At 41.4% G+C, this 20,162-nt stretch overlaps 2 protein-coding genes across 4 annotated transcripts in view; one reads left to right on the forward strand and one right to left on the reverse strand.

Moving 5' to 3' along the window:
- The window catches only part of LY86 (lymphocyte antigen 86), a 62,945-nt gene extending 59,947 nt beyond the window's left edge, over window positions 1-2,998 (reverse strand). Inside the window, exons 1-2 of the mRNA XM_005554118.5 lie at window positions 2,636-2,998; window positions 2,217-2,361 (exon numbers count right to left, since the gene is read on the reverse strand). Of these exons, the coding sequence (XP_005554175.1) occupies window positions 2,217-2,361; window positions 2,636-2,704 (214 nt within the window). The 5' untranslated portion in view covers window positions 2,705-2,998. The remainder of the gene's footprint in view (window positions 1-2,216; window positions 2,362-2,635) is intronic.
- F13A1 (coagulation factor XIII A chain) overlaps window positions 1-20,162 on the forward strand; it is a 461,954-nt gene that overhangs the window by 28,529 nt on the left and 413,263 nt on the right. For 2 of the 3 annotated variants that reach the window (XM_065544470.2, XM_065544473.2), the window contains exon 2: window positions 17,004-17,080. The gene's annotated coding sequence lies outside the window, so the exon portion shown is untranslated. Of the gene's footprint in view, window positions 1-3,669; window positions 3,885-17,003; window positions 17,081-20,162 lie in introns of those variants that run through there. The other variant, XM_065544474.2, reaches the window with a different exon arrangement.

The raw sequence follows: 20,162 nt of genomic DNA on the forward strand, positions 1-20,162 counted from the left end.
GCAAGTGACTTGAAAGGATGCACCGGCCTGGCTGCAGGCAGAGGGGGAGTCTGGGAGACAGATCAGCTGTGGCAACCTTTTATTCAAGGATGAATTGGAAAAACCAACCCTGACCAGTCCATGTATCTCACATCTTGCTTCTCATCCTGCACCAAAAATGAATGGGATACTAGTGGTTCTGACCCCATGGGAAAACCTAGAGTGACAACATCAGCACTGCCAGCATCCAGTCATTCATTCTCTTTTACTTATTTTTAATTTTTGTGTGTGTGTGCACTTCAATGTCCCTTATTTTTAAAAGAGTAAGGTCAAATTGAACAAATGGCCCTGGTGACTAGAGTGACCATCTGGACCTCTCTGGGCAGCTCTTTGGGTGGCAGTTGTAGGATCAGGTACTTGCTCAAGCACCACAACCCCAGCTTAGAGTGAGACCAATTCAGATGCTTAATCAAATTTTCTTTCCTACCTTCTGCAGTTCAAATGGCATTTTGCCTCCATCTCCCTCCAAAGTGGCAGATATCACAATGCCATGCATTTGCACAAGCCAGTCCCTCTAACAGTAGATGTGATCCTGAGGCTGGGCTCCTGAGTTGCTCCCCACTTGGGAGCCCTGTATGGGATGAATTGCATCCCCTCAAATTTATATGTTGAAGTCCCAACTCCCAGTACAGTAGTGCCCTCTTATCCAAGATTTCACTTTTCAAGGTTTTGGTTACTCTCAGCCAACTGCAGTCCAAAAATATTAAAGAGAAAATTCCAGAAATAATTCGTAAGTTTTTCATGGAGCATCCTTCTGAGTAGCATGATGAAATCTCATGCTGTCCAGCTCCATCCCACCAGGAACGTGAATTGTCTAGAATATCCATGTTGTCTTTACTACCTGCCTATCCGTCACTTAGTAGCTGTCTCATTTATTGGGTCCAAAAAACATAGTGTATGTAGGGTTCAAAATGATCTGTGATTTCAGGCATCCACTGGGAGTCTTGGAACATATTCCTAGCAGACTAGGGGGACTATGGTACCTTAAAATGTGACTGTATATAGAGATAGGGTCTTTTATTTATTTATTTATTTACTTTTATTTATTTATTTATTTTTTTAGACAGAGTTTTGCTCCTGTTGCCCAGGCTCAAGTACAATGGCACGATCTTGGCTCACTGCAACCTCCACCTCCTGGGTTCAAGCGATTCCCCTGCCTCAGCTTCTCAAGTAGCTGGGATTACAGGTGTGAGCCACCACGCCCTGCTGGAGGTAGGGTCTTTAAAGAGCTGATTAAGCTAAAGTGAGGCCATGAAGGTGGGCCCTAATCTGATATGATTGTGTCCTTAGAAGAAGAAGAGATGAGGACACAGATGTACACAGAAGGAAGAGCACATGAGGAGACAGGGAGAAGATGCCACCTAGAAGCAAAGGAGAGAGGTCTCAGGAGAAACCAGCCCAGCTTCCACAGTTGTGAGGAAATAAATCTCTGTTATTTAAGCCCCCAACCTGTGGTACTTTGTTATGGCAGCCCTAGCTGACTAAGACACAGCCCAGTTGGTTGGTTCTGACATTTCTTACCGCAGTTCACTGCATTTTCTTCACTGAATTGCAATTTATCTGTTGGCATATTGGGTTGGCCCACTGGGGTGACAGGCCTGGCTTATGCACTTTTATTATCTCTAGCACTGAGAAACCCTGGCATTGATAGCTGCACGCGAAGTGTTTGCTGAATTCATGAGAGCTGCTCCTGCAGTGAAAGCTCTGCAAGTGTCCAGAGAGGGACAGGAATCTTCTCTTTGGGCAGGAGTGATCTTTTCACTTTACTTGCAAAGTACATCAGATGAGAAGGTAGCCCAGGTGTACAGTGTTGGGGAAGGGCCTACTGGAAGTTTCTTTCCTAATTTTCAACTGGTGAGATTTGATGATTTGGTCGACTCACTGATCATTTTGTTCTCTTTTGGGTTCTCTGGTGTTAGTAAATGACTGTATTTATATTCAGTTTCTCTGTCTTGTACTCTTCGTCGCTCTGCCATTCTCTCTTCCGCTCCCGGCCCCAGCCCCACCTCCCCTTCTCCCAAAGGCTCCCAGTGGCCCTCCCAGACTTGCTACAGGTGGAGAAAGTGTTCAGCTGCTGGTCCCCTCTCCCCTCACCCACCCCAGCTGAGCACTAACAGCTCACATCTGTGGGCCTTACTTTCCCCATAAACACACATGGGTGTACTGCAAGGGCTTACCGCAACTCTGGTAGAGCACTTCCAAGCCGCTGTCACTGCAGACCGTGTGTGTGGGCCAGGCTCTCCCACCGCTGCCACCACTGCAGCTGGGAAAAATCAGAGTCCAGAGGAAGAGAGCAGCTGTGAAACCCTTCATGGTGAGGGCCTGTGTGGGATACACAGAAAAATAACCGGCCAATAAAAAGCCTGTGAAGTTTCTTCCTCTCCCCTCACCAAGGCGGTGGGATGTTCAGTTTCACTTCTCAAATTTTAGGCTCTCTGGGAACCACAGTCAGAAGTAAAAGGCAGTGAGCAGAGGCATTTGATACTGTTCCCCCAGGACCTTGAATCTACAGGTGAGGCTGGTCTATTCTAGGGTAGGAGGCATGTTGACTTTCTGCTTTCACAGGGAGAGGGGCAGTAGTGATGCATGAACTTACCTCTCGGGGCTCCTCAGAACAGCCCAGGTGAGGTTGTAAACTTGGGAAAGACAAAGCACAGGCCACCATCTGTTTCCCATCTCCAGCCCCCGTGTCTCTGTAGGCTTCCGATCCAGGCTGTGTGTGGACCAGGGACCTGGCTGCAGCCAGCAGGCAGCAGTTGATAGCAAGAGGGTTGCAGAATGATACTTGGAATCTGGAATGAGGCTTTGGCCCTATTGCCACTTTTGTCTCCTCTGGCTTTGGCTCTGCTCTTCGGTTTGGGATTTTAGCAGTGAATTGTCCAGCTGCAGAACAGACCTTGTTTTGGGAGCTGCAGATGTGGTCTCTGAAGCTGAGGCAGAGGCAGTAGCCCTGAGAAGTGAGCTGTGTTCTATTCTGGGTTTGGCTTGGTAGAAAAGGCAGGAAGGGTGGGGAGGTGGGGCCTCCCTTAACGAGGCTGGTTTAATGGTTTTGGTGTTAGCGGGATCATTGACATCACATCTCACTTTCTCTTCAAAGCCAAGATTGTCTTCGTTCTTCCATGTATCTCCGTTCTGCTGCAGGACAGCGAGGTTTCTCAGTCTTGATCCCCCAACCCTGCCCCAGCTCCACCTTAGTGTAAGAGGACCAGAGTCAGTACCAAGGTCAGCAGATTTCAGGAGCAACAGAAAACACGTTCCCTTGGGAGGAACAGCATTTTTCTGAATGCACTAGGTAGATTTACTATTTCTGCTGATGGCTAATCAAAAATGAGAGTCAGCTCAGAACTTTTCTTGAAATAGGTGGAACTTAATTACCAATAAAGTAATTGGTAAATAATTTGGATTTCTTGACAGACATCAGAGAGTAGTCATTTGGAGAAGGAGCAGCTCTGGATTGATTATTTTTAGGTGCCTCTGCAGGTAAGTTCAGTGATGTTGGCTTTCAACAGCAGTTCTCCAAGCGCGGCCTAAGAAGATGACAGTCTCAGCTTCCACTGGGGGCTTGTTAGAGATGCAAATTCTGGGCTACTCACAAGACCTACTAAATCAGAAACTCTGGGGGCGGGACTCACCATTCTGGAGTTTCACAAGCCCTCCAGGTGTGCCTGATGCAGTCTCAAGCTTGAGAACTGCTGACTTTTACAGAACACAAAGCGAAGGTTGAGCCCCAAGGGAGTGGTGGGACGTTGCTCTAAGAGGAGACAAGGTAGCTCCTCTGGCCTGCGTGAGCGGAAGGCAGCTGTGCTGTGAGCAAGATCTTGGGAGATGAGAGTCTGAAGCTCATGGTGAGAGTGGGGGCCCTGGTGGAAGGGTGGTTGCCCCTAGTAGGTCCAGGATGGAACACAGAAGCTTTCCCTTGGGATATTTGAGTGCTCCAGCAGTTGTAAAGAGAGCTCTGAACATGTGAGTGAGGAGAGCAATTGAGGGTGAGACCTTCCTTCCCTGCAAAGTGCGTGATGATTGACACTGGAGGAGGAGCCCAGGAGTGCAGGGCAGGGAGCAGACAACCTGGCAGAGAGCTGTGAGCAGCTGTGGCAGGGAAACGGTCTTTCTGGCAGTCTGTTCTGGCTGCCATCACAGAAATACCTTAGCCTGGGTGGCCGAAATGACAAGCATTTCTTTCTCACCATTCTGGAGGGTGGAGGTCCAAAGTCAGAGATTGGGGTGATAGAAGATTCGGTGTCTGGCGAGGGGCTTCTGGTTCACAGATGGTGCCTTCTGGCTGTGCCCTCACATGGGGGAAGGGCCAAGGGGTTTCTCCTAGGCTTTTTTATAAAGGCACTAATCCCACTTATGCGAGCTCCATTCTTATGACCTAATCACTTCCCAAAGGCCCTACCTCCTAATAACATCACCTTGAGGCTTAGGATTTCAATATATGAGTTTGGGCGGGGACACAAACATTGGCTTTATTGAAGAAACTGTGCCATCTGAAGACAGGGCTACGGATTTCTGAGAATCAAAAGACCTGGAAATGAAAGGAATCATAATTCAGGGATTGCACTAGGATTTAGAAATATTCCATATGGACCAATCAGGAACCTTGTGATCATGGTGACCCTAGGACAGTGGTCTTCAGGGCATCAGCATCAGCTGGGGGACTTGTTAACATGAGCAGATTGCTGGGCCCTACACCAGAGTTTCTGTTCCTCTATGTCTGGTGAGGCCTGAGAATCTGTGTTTCTAACATGTTCCCAGGTGATGCCAGTGCTGTTGATCTGGGGTCACATTCTGAGGACCTCTGGTTTAGCTTATAGAATTTGGTTGTTTGCAGAAAGTACAATTAAAAAAAATCTTCTTAATAAAATGTTTTGTTTTATGACAGATGGCATTTCATATAACCCATATATAACACATCCAAATGGGATAAAAGAGTAAGCCACATTCTCCAAGGAATTCTACGTACTGGTTCTGCCTACTGAAAATGGGATTTGGTTGAAATCATTAGTCATGGCCCATCTAGTTCAGAAGTCAACCCATAATGATGTCTTGAAGAGTTCTTTAACTAGAACCTTTATAAAGACAGCCAAAGTGTTCTTTGAGAATGTCCTGTTCCCTAATTATAGAATAAAATTAGAATCAGTTTATGATAGTTATTTAAAATATGGTTATGTCTATGTAATGGTAACCAAACACAAACATACTGTCAGGCTTTGATGCTGACTTCTAGTCTCTTAGCCAGCTGTAGCTGAAGAAGCCATGCTCTGGTCTCATTCAGGTTTCTCTTCTACTTTTTGGACAATCCTCCTCTTCTTCCATGTCTCAGGCTGCTCTCCATACACACACACACACACACACACACACACATATATATATATATCCTTTTTTTTTTTTTTTTTTTTGAGATGGAGTCTTGCTCTGTCACCCAGGCTGGAGTGCAGTGGTGCAATCTTGGCTCACTGCAAGCTCCGCCTCCTGGGTTCACACCATTCTCCTGCCTCAGCCTCCTGAGTAGCTGGGACTACAGGAGCCCACCACCATGCCCGGCTAATTTTTTTTGTATTTTTAGTAGAGACGGGGTTTCACCGTGTTAGCCAGGATGGTCTCGATCTCCTGACCTCGTGATCCACCCGCCTCGGCCTCCCAAAGTGCTGGGGATTACAGGCATGAGCCACCGCGCCTGGCATATTTTTATTTTATTTTATTTTATATTTTATTTTATTTTATTTTATTTTTTGAGGTGAAGTCTCACTCTGTCACCCAGGCTGGAGTGCAGTGGCATGATTTCAGTTCACTGCAACCTCCGCCTCCTGGGTTCAAGTGATTCTCCTGCCTCAGCCTCCCGAGTAGCTGGGATTATAGGCATGTACCACCATGTGCAGCTAATTTTTGTATTTTTAGTAGAGACAGGGTTTTGTCATGTTGGCCAGGCTAGTCTTGAACTCCTAACCTCAGGTGATCCACCCGCCTCAGCCTCCCAAAGTGCTGGGATTACAGACGTGAGGCACTGCACCCACCCTTGCTTTCATTTTATAGAGGTCTTCTTGGGGATGGTGCCTTTCTTTTCTTGCAGGGTAAAAATATTCTTATCAAGATGACCATCCCTAAAGCTGTTCTTAAGGAGAAAATGTTTGTTTGAGGAGAGACTTTAAGAATCAAATGTGAGACTCTGGGGGCAGAAGTCCAGTATGTATGTAAGCAAGTAAGGGTGAAGCTGTGTCACAAGAGAAAATACAATACTCCAGGGAGCGAGGGGAGAAAAAAGAAAGGACTAGGGGGAAGAGAGGAGAGGAGAAGAGGAGAGGAGTGAGAGGAGGGGTAAGCAGGTGAATGGCTGGTGTGGAGTGGAGGGAAGCAGCCTGCCAGCAGGTGGGACAAGCAAAGGTCCCTTAGGAACAGATTCTGCATTACTTCCTGTGCAGTGTGCAATGTGACAGCCCTCTCCTCTCTGTGACCCACAAAAGTTTAGAAGAGACTTAACAGCCAGGAAGGCTCTATATGTGCGTGCGCATACACACACGGGAGAAAAGTCCAGAGCTTTATGCTTGCGTCAGTGTGGTGTGCAATAGAACTGAGGGCCGTGGCAATACGCCCTCCCTTGGGAAAGTGATTCAATAGCTGGGTGAGCATCCCACTTCCCTAGGACAGGGAAGGGGGTTTGGGCCAATGTAACCTACATTACATGTGCCAGTAGATGGCAGACAGTCCTAACTATTCTTTAACGCTACACAATGATGATGTAGCACTCTGTCTCCAGTGCAAATGTACCTTCCTCATCATTTGTATTCAGCTGTGGCTGTTCTCCTCTAATTTCCCTCAGATCTTTATTATATTAGGCAAAAATTTCCCTTTGCATAGCACTGCCACTTTGCTTTTTTCTCTGTGGCCTGTCTCTGAGTTTCTGCGACACTGCAGTGGGAAGAGACAGGTTTGATGACATCCTGCCTTTGTCTTCTAGATCAGGGGTCCCCACCCCCTGGACCACAGACCAGTACTGGTCTCTTAGGAACTGGGTGACATGGCAGGAGGTGAGTGAAGCTTCATCTCTATTTATAGCTGCTTTCCATTGCTCGCATTACCGCCTTAGCTCTGCCTCCTGTCAGAACAGCTGCGGCATTAGATTCTCATAAGAAAGCAAATCCTATTGTGAACTGTGCGTGCGAGAGATCTAGGTTGCACACTCCTTATGAGAATCTAATGCCTGATGATCTGTCACTGTCCCCCATCAGCCCCAGATGGGACCATCTAGTTGCAGGAGAACAAGCTCAGGCCTCTCATTCATTCTGTATTACGGTGAGTTGTATAATTATTTCATTATATATTATAATGTAATAATAGAAATAAAGTGCATGATAAATGTAATGCACTTGAACCATCCTGAAACTACTCACCACCCACCCTCCTATCCATGGAAAAATTGTCTTCCACAAAACTAGTCTCTGGTGCCAAAAAGGTCGGGGACTGCTGTTTTAGATTGAGTGCAACCTGAAAACTGCTCCTCTCCTGTGTAGGAGTCAGGAAACCATGCTACTTCCTGTGTAACACTGTTTCACAGCCCCCTTGACTGACTGCTGAGGTTTTACTTTTTGGTTAGTTTCAAACCCTGTGTTATATAGGCTACACAAATATTTTGTGGAATTGATGCCAGTCTACAGAGCTTTTCGGTAGAGTCTTTCTCACGATCTCTCAGACTTCTGGAAGATTCACTCCACAGAAAGTGTGAGATGCCCCCAAAGTTGCTTGGGCTCTTGATGTCACATACTCTGTGTATGTATTTGATAGAAATATATAGAAACCAACTATATGCTTTCTACACAGCTAGGAAAAATTCATCTGTCTGTCTACTTGCTTTAGGTTGTCCCACTCATTTATCCAACAAATATTTATTAAGCACCTCCGAAAAGTCAGCTACAGTTCCCAGCACCAGGAATACAGCAAAACAAAGTTCTTGTTCTCATGGAGATTACCTTCTAGTGGAAAAAGACAGACAATAACATTTTTAGTACAATTGTTTAATGAAAGAGAAGGGACTTTGCTTTTTGAAAGGCTTCTTGGGTTTCCCAAGGAAAATTGGAGTAAGTGTTCTGAAATATTTTCAGCTGGCTGTTTATTGTGTATGCACAATAAGCTTTTTTTTCTTTGATTTGCTCCAGACTGGTAGCTCATCAGGGTTACCAATAACTGTTTGCTCCAATGGGCAAACTGTAGCAGGCCTATCTGGTACACTACCGTTTCCTTATTTCCTTGTTTCCCCATTTGTTATTAATATTTCATTATTCTAAGGACATACTATGCAAAGTACTTGCTTTACAAATAAGTCTACATATACTATGGCAAACTACAAATGGAAAGGTTTTTGTTGGTGTGAGGAACACGTATGCTGGGCCAGGAAAGAGGTGAGCACTTATAGATCAGTCTGATCAATTTTCCAGTGATGAAAAGAGCAACACATTGCAGCATTCGATGAAGGTCAAAGAAATTGCTCTGAGCTTCAGAGAGGGGAGCTGTAGCATGAAAAGACTGACGACCATTGTATAAAATTCTTCTGCAGCATGGGACAAATTAGCAACTTGTAGCTACGACTCTGTTCCTCAAATTGAGAACGCTCTCAAGATCTCACCTTGATAAGATTGAAGTGATTTCAGTAAGTCGAAGGAAAAACACTGGGGAGGGAACCAGAAATGGGATGAAGAATGCAAAGAGTTCTTTTACGTGCTATGAAGAAGGGGTGCTCATTTGCTGTTGTAGGTAGGATCCCAGGCTCTGGCTTCACTGTGTCCCTCCAGTTCTGGCTAATTCCAGAACTTCTGGCTGCCATTATGGGATTTGCACTTGCCACGTGTAATCCAAAGTATTGGAGAGCCTGTTTTGCTGGACTGGCAGGTGGTATTTTGAATAAAATAATTTACTTTTCTCTGGATCAGACCCTTGGGGATGTTCTTGAGGTCTCTCTCCTGGCAGCGGCCGGCAGATCCACCCAGAATTCTTCTGAAGAGGTCTGATGAGGTCTTTCTATTTCAGAATTCTTCTGAAGATGTCTTCTAATTCCCTGAAGTGGTAAACATCCCAGCAGTAATTTTGACATACAAATAATGGCCTTTGAAGTAGCCTGTGTTTTTTCTTTTGTGGAATGAATAAGAATATCTGAAATGCACTTCTGTTATGTCTCAGTCATTCTTCTATGTGCTTTCCATGTATTCTTTGATCCATTTCATCCTCACAGCGGCCTTACAAGGTAAACACAGTTCTGTCATCCACTCCTTGCCCCACCTCCCTACCCAACCCCTGGCTCTGCAACTCTGAAATAAATTCCAAAGTCTTCCAAGTCTGCAGAGGAGGAAATTTTTTTTTAAAGGTAGTTCTTTTGGTGGAAAAATTTCATCTAAACTGATGAGACTGTTTATAGTTTTAATTTGTCTCACCTGGGTGTAGTTCACTTTGTTTCGCTGTGGACTATCAATGATTGATTTGTGGTTAATGGGTACTGCACCAGACTCTGTTACAGGTGTTATAAAATGTAAACTCTGTCACCTTTCTAAAATCAAGAAATTCTGATTTATAAAATGCATCTGTACCCAAGGGTTTCAGGGAAGGGATTCCTGGGCCGGTTGTATGATGATTCTTGTTCTTCTGATGAGGAAACTGAGGCATACTGAGTGACGCATCCAAGATCACACACACAGTAGGGCCACTGGAGGTCAGACAGTGAAACTCCCATCTTAAGTTCTTGGTCTCTGAGAAAACGGCCTCTTTCCTACCACGCCCAGTGGTTTGCTTATCTTCCACTGTAGTGATATCCCAAAAATGACCCTCAAGCGCTTGGAAACTGATGGGACTTGGACCGTGTAGCTTCAAGAAGCAGGTCTGGCCTATGCTTCTGTCTCTCTCAGATGGAGGGAGAGAGGAAAGGGTGAGGGGAGGGGGCTCAAAGTGAATGGCCTGTGTGGTCTTGTAGGCCTGGGCTGAATCTTGTCTCTACTCTGTGGAATTGGTAGGTCACATAAGTTACATTCCGTTAATGTAGGTTAATTTACCTACAAAAAAGTCAGTCATAATCAATAAATGGTAACTGTTTTATTACTCTTTTTATTTTTGGAGGAATCTAGATATCTGGAGGTGCCTTAACGCTGAAAACTTCTTTGTAATCTAGTGTGCAGACTCAGCTGGGGACAGGTCCCCCATTGCGAGGGACTACATGGATGAACCTATGAGATACACAATAGCTTCTCATTAGAAATGTAAAATAGCCACGGAAAACAGGACTCAGTTCAGAAGAGAGAGGTTTGGCAGATGGCTCCTGGAGGAGTCTGATGAGTGGTGCTTTTCCTGTCTCCACGGCACACGGATGAAAACAAAGGGTCAGATGATTTCACGGCACGCTGCTTCATAGACACAAATTGAGCTCTCTGATTTTACTTTGAAGCTTGGATATGTGGGCTCCAATTGTAAGGTTATTGATGAACAAAGTAGGCTTTCAGCAGAGAGTGGAAGGGGAAGCAATTTGTACTTTTCAGACAAAATGGTGCTTCATTGGCTGTGGCCTCTGCTCACCTGGAATTTGTATCATGAAGTCTCTGGTCCTGAGCTGTCATTTCTTGCCCAAAAAACTGGTTTTTCTTTTGTTACTGTTTTTGTTGTTGTTTCTTTGTTTTAGAAATGGAGTCTTGCTCTGTTGCCCAGGCTAAAGTGCAGTGGTGTGATCATAGCTTATTGCAGCCTTGAACTCTGGGGCTCAACTGATCCTCCCACCTCAGCCTCCCGAGTATGACACTAAAGGCATGCACCACCATGCCTGGCTAATGTTGTATTTTCTAGAGACGAGGTCTTGCTGTCTTGCCCAGGGTGGTCTCAAGCTACCTGGCTTTAAGCAATCCTTCTCCCTGCCCTGGCTCAACCTTCCAAGTAGCTGGGACTACAGGTGTGAGTCACTGCACTCAATCTTTGTTACCGTTTGGAAGTGCGAGATTGGAAACTCCCCATCAAAGTCACTGAAAAATAGTGTTTCCACTTGATATGGTTTGACTGTGTCCGCACCCAAATCTCATCTTAAAATTTCACGTGTTTTTGGAGGTAATTGAATCATGGGGGCAGGTCTTTCCCATATTGTTCTCGTGATAGTGAATAAGTCTCAGTAGATACGGTTCTCTAAGGGGGAGTTTCCGTGCACACGCTCTCTCTTTGCCTACTGCCATCCATGTAAGACATGACTTGTTCCTCCTTGCCTTCCACTATGATTGTGAGGCCTCCCCAGCCATGTGTAACTGTAAATCCATTAAACCTTTTTCCTGTATAAATTACCCAGTCTCTGGTATGTGTTTATTGCAGTGTGAAAAGAGACTAATACACCACTTCATTCCACCCGTGTGTCACCGCCCTAGATAGGACTCCTCATGGTCTCCTGGGATCCACCGTGGCCCCCTCCCAGATCCATTCTCCAGTCCACACCCAGAGCTATCCTGTCTGAAGGTGCATCTGCTAAGGGATGCCCTGCCAAAGCCTTTCAGTGCCCCCTGCATGTGACTTTGAGGCCTCGCGTGCTTTAGTCTCTTCCCATCCAGCCTCCCTGGCTGTGGGTGCTCCAGCCTTGCTGCCTGCTCTCCCCTGCCCTGGCATCTCTAGTGCCTATCCTGGAATGCCCTTCCTTACCCCTTCTTTGCCATGTCCTTGAGAGTTCAACTCAGTGCTTGCTTCCTGAAGAAAGATGCTCTGTCAGGGCTGGGCAGCTCCCACTAAACTCAGCTCCTATAGCCCTGTGACCCTGCCTCTGCCTAGCATGGTTCAGAGTCAGTCATCTGATGAAGGTCAGACTCCTGCATAATATGCCAGGGAAGTTTTCTTCCTCCCCACCTTCTTCCCATCCTTCCTTCCTTCCTTCTCTTCCTTTCTCTTTCCACCCTCGCTATTGTGTGCCCTATGCCTAGCACATAATAGGTATTTGGTAAGATATTTTAGGCTAAATGGAAAAAATATAGAGGATGAGGACAGCCCCACAAACTTGTCTTTCTGGCTGTGCCACTGGACCTCTGGATTTGGCAGGCAGGGCAAAGTAAGGTGGGGCAAGGAGCTTCCCTCCCAGGCGGTCTGGCCCCCCCGGAAGTTAACAGAGTGTGGGTGTCATCTGCCCCTGAAAGTAGATCACAGTTCCTTTTTCCTCTGTTTTTGCTTCTCATTCTTAAAGTAGTATATTCTAATTGAAGGATCTGGGGGATATACAGGCCAACCCTCCTCTGTGGGGCAGGGAAACTGGAGAGACAGGAAAAAAAATCACCCATAATCTCAATACCTAGAAGTCACTGTTATTTACATCTTGTGAAATATCCTTCCAGTACACACGCACACACACACACACAGAACCATACTGTACCAACTGTATAAGCTATAACATATTATAGTACTTCCGTTGGTTACTTAGAATTCTCCCATTACTTGACTTTTTTGTTTGTTTTGTTTTGTTTTGTTTTGTTTTGAGACGGAGTCTCGCTCTGTCGCCCAGGCTGGAGTGCAGTGGCCGGATCTCAGCTCACTGCAAGCTCTGCCTCCCGGGTTTACGCCATTCTCCTGCCTCAGCCTCCCGAGTAGCTGGGACTACAGGCGCCCGCCACCTTGCCCGGCTAGTTTTTTGTATTTAATAACTACATAGTATTCTGCTGTATGAGTTGACCACAACTTATTTAAACAATTTACATGTAGACACTTAATAACAAAATAATTAATAGGAGATGATGCTACAGAGTTGCTTTATTGCTCTATTTTTGTGCAGCCGTGCTTATTTTTCCGTGTGATAAATACCTGAAAGTGAAATGCTTGGTGAAAGAATTACCAGATTTTTCAGGAGTTTGATACATGCTATTATGTTGTTTTCCAGATACATTGAAAAATTTAGCCATCCCATCAGCCACTAGACATTATAATTTTACAGTATTTTTTGTTAAACATTGTCAGATAAATGTTAGGTAAACATTGGTTCTCCTTATATTCACTTGGGGTTTCTTTCAGCACTAATGGAGTTGAATGTTTTTTTTCACATTATTATTACTGGACATTTGTGTTTCTTCCTTAGTAAATTTCTGTGCAAGGCTATTGCCTATTTTCTATTATAAAATCAAATTTAAAGGAAAGAAACAAAAGGTAAGAGATTGCTGAATTTAAACCTTCATGAAAATTCAGTTTAACCAGCATTTATTGTTACCTCCTTTTTGCACAGTGCTTTTTATTCTTGGACAAACATTGTTACGATCTGGTGCAGTTAAAGAAAATCTTGCAACGAGGTTTGTTTGAGACTTAAGTTTACTCTGTGGATAATGCCCGCTATTAATAAAATATACAGTGCTTATAATATATAAATAAAAGAAAAAGAATTCTTGACCTAAGGTATTGCATTTTCTTGGGTGACTTGTCTATATTTGTAGATGATTAACTTGGAAGTCATGTGGGAAAAGGTGAATTCAGGTACACTGTTTTAGTTGCGACTGTTCAAGGCAAACACATGACTGTAGACTGCTGCTGCCGTTTCAGCTGCAACTCGGAGTACACGATCTTCTGGAGAAGCTTCTAAATGTTTGGTAAAGGCAACTGAAGTTGTGTGACCAATTCCTTATATGTATTTTTAAGTTTTTTATTTTTAAACACAGGTGTCACTCTGTTGCCCAGGCTGGAGTGTAGTGGTGTGATTATAGCTCACCGTAGCCTTGAACTCTTGAGCCCAAGTGACCCTCCCACTTCTGCCTCCCAAAATGTTGCGGTCACAGGCATGAAACACCATGCTTGGCCATCAATTTCTTATATTTTGAACAAATACAAAATAGTATTACTCAACGATTGCTCTCTCCCGAGCACTCACCAGCAGAGGACACTATATAAGGGAGGTTGCATGAGGTGGGTGGAGTCGGACAGGCAGACCTGTGTCTGCATTCTGGTCTCACTAATGACCACTATATGACTTTGGCAAGTCACAGACTCTCACCGGCAAAATGAAGCTTATTAAATCCATATTTCAGATTTGAAAACAAAACAAGATAAAGATTGAACATGTATCAAAGTGTTTTATGTACACACACACACACACACACACACACACACACACACATACCCGGAGGCAGAAACTTAAGTTTACTCTGAGGATGATGCCAACTATTAATAAAGTATACAATGCTTACAACACGTAAATAAAAATAAAAATAATTCCCGACTTAAGAATAAACACACACGACTTACACACACATACACACCTGGTAGCCTTCATTAGGAAATAATTCTCAGTCTCAATTAGAATTAGGGGTTGGCACAATATGTGAAGGAACACAATAGTTTAAAAAATGCTAGTGAAGAAAATATCAATAAAAGAGTAGTTTCTGACAGTGTCGAATATGATTCAGAAGATTGGAGCCTCTTGGTGAACAAGTAGAAAACTACTCTTTAAAGTTAAATGAGAATGATTTACTTCCCACTCATTGGTAGACTAAAACCTACTAATTTTTGGAGAGAATGGCTGGATCAGAACTACATCCATAATTTTCCAGGCTGCTTGGCTGCTGTGTTTTGCCAAGGAAAAAGATTGCACATCATAATACAGACACTTATATAGCAACATTTATATTTTTACCCTAGTGCTTCTGTCTGCTTTCTTATTTCTGCCTCATAACAGTCATTTCAATAGGCAGTCAGATATTACAGGTATGGCTTCTCTGTTAAGGAAAAGGTCTTTGTCATACACCCTTGAATCCTTTGTGTCTTGAATGGTGTCTGGACTATAGTTCACGGTATTAAAGAGTTAGTTAACTGAACAATAAAAAAAGAAACAACTAACTTACCTTTTTGAGAGCTTCTAGGATGCTAGGCACTGTGTTTTACAGGGATTTGAAGCACGTATTGTATAATACCCATTACACAAATGAGGAAACTGAAGTTTAGGGCCATTAAGTAATTTGTCTAAGGTCTCCAAATGACAGAGCCAAGATTCAAATCCAGAGCTAATATCCAAATCCATTTTCTTAACTATAACACTCTATTGCTCCAAGTGAATAAATTAGCAGGGAAACAAGCTCTATGGTAAAGGAATAAATGCAAGATAAGAAAGATTAGGTTTTTTGTCCATGTTCACAAAGCTTACCATTCGTGGGTTGTAACTAAATGTCTTTGTTTGCATTACTCCATCTGCCTCGGCTTCCTTGGCTGTACCCTCTTCCAGCTGGAGAAGATAAGAGATTAATCTGTCATGCCTAGAAGTGTTATTTGTCCTATCTACTCTTTGCTTTTTTTCATTCCCACCTCCTTCTGGATTAATATAGTATTCCTTTGGTATTCTATTTTATCTCCCCTAGCAGTTTTTCAGCTATACCTTCTTGTTTTATGTTGTTAGTGGTTGCTCTAGTGTGTTGTCCAGTAGGCTAGCCATTTGCTACGTTAGCATGGGAAATACGGCTGAAATGAATTGAGATGTGTGGATGGTTTCATACACACTAACTTTTGAAGGGCTAATGTAAAAAGTGTAAAATAAATAGCTCACTAGTATTTTTTTATGTTGATTATATACTGAATTTATAATATTTTGAAGATCCTAGGTTAAATATAATATTACAATTAATTTCCTCTATTTCTTTTATGCTTTTAATGTGGCTTCTAGAAAATTTAAAGATATATTCATGGCTTGTATTTGTGGTTTATATTATATTTCTATTGGACAGTGGTGCTCTCAAGATATTATATTAATAATATAAGATATATTGTATTAGAATAACATAATAATACAAGTAATAATTATATAATTATCAATAATTATGTAATATATTACATAGTGTAATAATTACATAATACATTAATTATATAATAATTATCTTATAACATAATAGGTTAATAATAAGAAGACATATTAGAATAATTAGAATATAATACAATAATATAAGAAACTTGCAATAATACATTTCCACTTAATCACTCGTATTTCTTATTCTATTGCATGTATTTAACTTCTACATATGTTGTAAATCTCACAAAATACACTATTTTTTGCTTAATTAGTTATTAAGAATTGTGAAGTTTCAGAGACTTCATCCCACTTGCAAGCTAATAGGTACCCTATTGCTGTTTGATGGATGTTGACAGGAGACATGAGACTCCTGGGTCAGAGACAAAGGACTTTATTACTCAAAGAACAATGAGCAGCATGATCATAAGTATATTTGCATTGATTCCTCTTTCCCCTAAGTTCCACATGGGTGATGTGATGGGCTCAGACAGATACTACACAAGCAGAGGGTTTGTGATGAAGCTAAAGAACTCAGGGTCGAGTGCTTAGCATGTTTTGAGCAAGCAATAAACATTGCAGACAGCAGCTAACAGGCCTGTCTTCCTGTCATTAGAAAGGCAGTAGTTTCCTAGTATTTACACTGTCATTTCCTTGCTACTTAGTCACCTTTGTGATTAGCTACAGAAATTACTGCTTATCAGGCGGCAGATAAACTTGGAAGTCTGGCACATGCTGCAAGAACTAGCATAGATGCTCATGGTGCATGGCAGACTGCCTCTTTCAACACAATCAATGGCCTTAAAAAAATGAACAAATGAGAAAAAAATGATTTCATATTTACCCATATGTTTACCATTTTTGGTGCTCTTCATTCTTTTGTGAGAATCCTAGTTTCCATATATTGTTATTTCCCTTCAAACTGAAGAACTTCTTTTAATATTTTCTGAAGTGTAGATCTGCTGGTAATGAATTCTCTCAGCTTTTATTCAGCTGGAAATGTCTTTCTTTCACTTTTTATTTTTGAATAATTCTTTAACTGTATATAGAATTTTGATAACAGTTATTCTTCCAGAACTTTAAATATTTTGTTTTACTATATTCTGGTTTACATTAAATCTCATAAGAAGTTAAGGATTATTTTTACTTTTGTTCCTCTGTATCTAATGTTTCTTTTTTCTTTCATTGTTCTTAAAATTGCCTGTTTATTTTTGGTTTTCAGAAATTTGACTGTGATGTACCTTGCTGTGACTTTATCTGGGTTTATTCTACTTGAAGTTCTTTGAATCTCCTGGAGCTGTGAGTTGAATTACTTACAGTTTGGAATATTTAAGGCTATTATTTCCTTAAGTATTTTTTTGCTATATTATTTATCTCCTCTCTTTCTGGGACTCTGATTACTTGTATATTAGACTGTTTGATATCATCACACAAATTCTTAGGCTCTGTTTTTTTTTCTTCTTATTTATCTCTGTGTTTCAGTTTGGATAATTTCTATTTGAAATTCAAAATATAATATTTTTTATTTTAAATAATATGTTTTCAGTTCCAAAATTTCCATGTGGCTTCTTTTGATAATGTCCATTTCTCTGCTGAGACCACTCATCTGTCCACTCATTATGTTTATCTTTTTCTTAAAGTATTTAATTATAGTTATAATAGGTATCTTAAAGGTCTTTGTCAGTTAAACTTAATATATGAGACACCTCTTTGTGTTTCCATTAACTGATATATTATGGGTTCCATTTTCCTGCTTCTTTACAGTGTCTAGTGATTTTTTCATTCTATGCTGGGCATTGTGAGAGTTTGAATTGTATCAAGAGGTTGAATTATATTGACCTGCCTCAAAGAATATTGAATGTTGTTAACATAGTCTTGTTAGCAAAAATCTTGGGTAGTGAACCCACGACAGCTCAGGTTGATTATGTTGAAATTTGATTTAGGCTTTGTTAGTGTAGGCCTAGCATAATCCTCACTATAGGGCTAAGAGGGGCTCTGTCTCTGAGATGTGTCTTTTCTTGGGTTTCAGTTGAATTCCTACAGTCTCTTTACTCTGGCTGATCAAATTCAAATGTCTCTCAATAATGAGTAACCTCCAGGATCTCTGTCATTCTTTCTTTAGTTGTTCTTTGTGAGGCTTTGCAGAATTTTGCCCTGCATAGTGTACAATAGTATTTAGCCAAGGAGTCAGGAGGGCTCATGAAAATCCAGTTATCTAAGTATCCCCAAACTCCAATCTTTGTTTTCTCACTCCAGTTAGACTGCTGCTATGTTTGGGGTGCTACTTCCCTGTGCCAGGCCGAAAGTCAGAATAATGAGGATATAACTTTGTGTTTCTCTTATTTCAAGTATTAAAGCCCCATGCTGCCTGTTGTCTAATTCTTGAAAATAATTGCTTCATATATTTTACCCAGTTTTACAGTTGCTTAGGGTGGTGGGTAAGTTTGATGCTTATTACTTCCTCATAACAAAAACCCCCTAGAAACCTTAGAAGATTATTTCATTTGAACCTAAGTCTGCCTGGGTCCCAAGCTGATCTTGCCCCTATACCAGCAACTGGCAGATTTCACAACTAAATGAAATAAGCAACTTTTAGTCAATAGGTGAGAAACTCACAGGTAACATCACACTCAACTGTGAAAGACTGAAAGCTTTCCCCCTAACACCAGGAAGAAGACATGGATTTCCACTTTTACCATTTCTATTCAACATAGTACTGGAAGTTCTAGCCAGAGAAATTAGGCAATGTAAATAGTAAAAGGCATTCAAATTGGAAAGGAAGAAATAAAATTATCCCACTCAGCAGATGACATTCTTATATGTAGAAAACTGTAAATATTACACAGATGCACACACACGTACACACCATACACACATGCACATACTGTTAATGAATTCAGTAAAGTTACAGAATACAAATAAGCACACAAATACCAGCTGTATTTCTATTCATTAGCAACATACAATCTAAAAAGGAAATAAAGAAATCAATTTCATTTACAACACCATCAAAAATAATATAATACTTACAAGTAACTTTAACCAAGGAGACAAAAGCCTTATACACTGAAAAGTACATAATATTTTTGGAAGAAAATTAAAGAAGACATAAATAAGTGGAAAGACATCTGTGTTCTTGGATTGAAGAACTTAATATTGTTAAGATGTTAATACCACCAAAAGCAATCTACAAATTCAGTGCAATCCCTATCAAAATCCTAATGACATATTTTGCAAAAATAGAGAACTCATCCTAAAACTTGTATGAAATCTCAAGAGACCCCAAAAATCCAAAACAATCTTGAAAAGAAAGAACAAATTTGAATGACTCACACTGCCTGATTTCAAAAATTACAACAAAGCTACAATAATCAAAATATGTGTTAATGGCATAAAGATAACATATAGACCAATTAAACAGAATAGAGAACCCAGAAATAAACACTCGAGTACATGGTGAATTTCAACCATGAATTTCAGCGCTGCTAAGACCATTCAATGGGGAAAGACAGTTGTTTTAGTTTTTTGTTTGTTTGTTTGTTTGTTTTTGGCAAATGATGCTGGGAAAACTGGATATTCATATGCAAAAGAATGAAGCTGGACCCTTACCTTATGCATATACAAAAATTAACTCAAAGTAGATGGAAGACCCAAATTTAAGATCTAAAAATAAAAACTCTTAGAAGAAAACATAGGGAGAAATCTTCATGACATTGCATTTGCAATGATTTCTTGGAAATGATAACAAAAGCATAGGCAAGAAAAGAAAAAAACAGACACATTGGAGTTCATAAAAATTAAAAACTTTTGTTGACCCTGTCAACAAAGTGAAGAGACAACTCACAGAATGGCATAAAATATTTACAAGTCATGTGTCTCATAGGGGATTTGTATCCAGAATATTTAAAAAACCCTTACAACTAAAAAAAAAAAAAAAAACAATCCAACTCAAACACAGGCAAAAGGTGTGAATAAGTAGAAAGAAGATCTATAACACATTAAAACATGCTCTGCATCATTAGTCATTAGGGAGATGTGGATTGAAACTATGATGAAAACTACTTTATTGAAAACTACTTTACATCCATTTGGATGGCTAATTTTAAAAAACTGGAAAATGACAAGTGTTGACAAGGATGTGGATGTGAACTCTCTCAAATGCTGGTAGAGAGGAAAAAGGTGCAGCCACTGTGGAGAACCGTTTGGTGGTCCCCCAACAAGTTAAACATAGAATTACCATATGATTCAGCCATGTCACTGCTAGGTATATACTCAAATGAATTGAAAGCAAGGACTTAAACTGATACTTGTGCACCAATGCTTATAACATTATTCACAGTAGCCAAAAGGTGAGAAGGAAGTCAAATATCCATCAACAGAT

The sequence above is a fragment of the Macaca fascicularis genome, chromosome 4, assembly GCF_037993035.2.
Source record: "Macaca fascicularis isolate 582-1 chromosome 4, T2T-MFA8v1.1".
In the NCBI taxonomy this organism is placed as follows: Eukaryota; Metazoa; Chordata; class Mammalia; order Primates; family Cercopithecidae; genus Macaca; species Macaca fascicularis.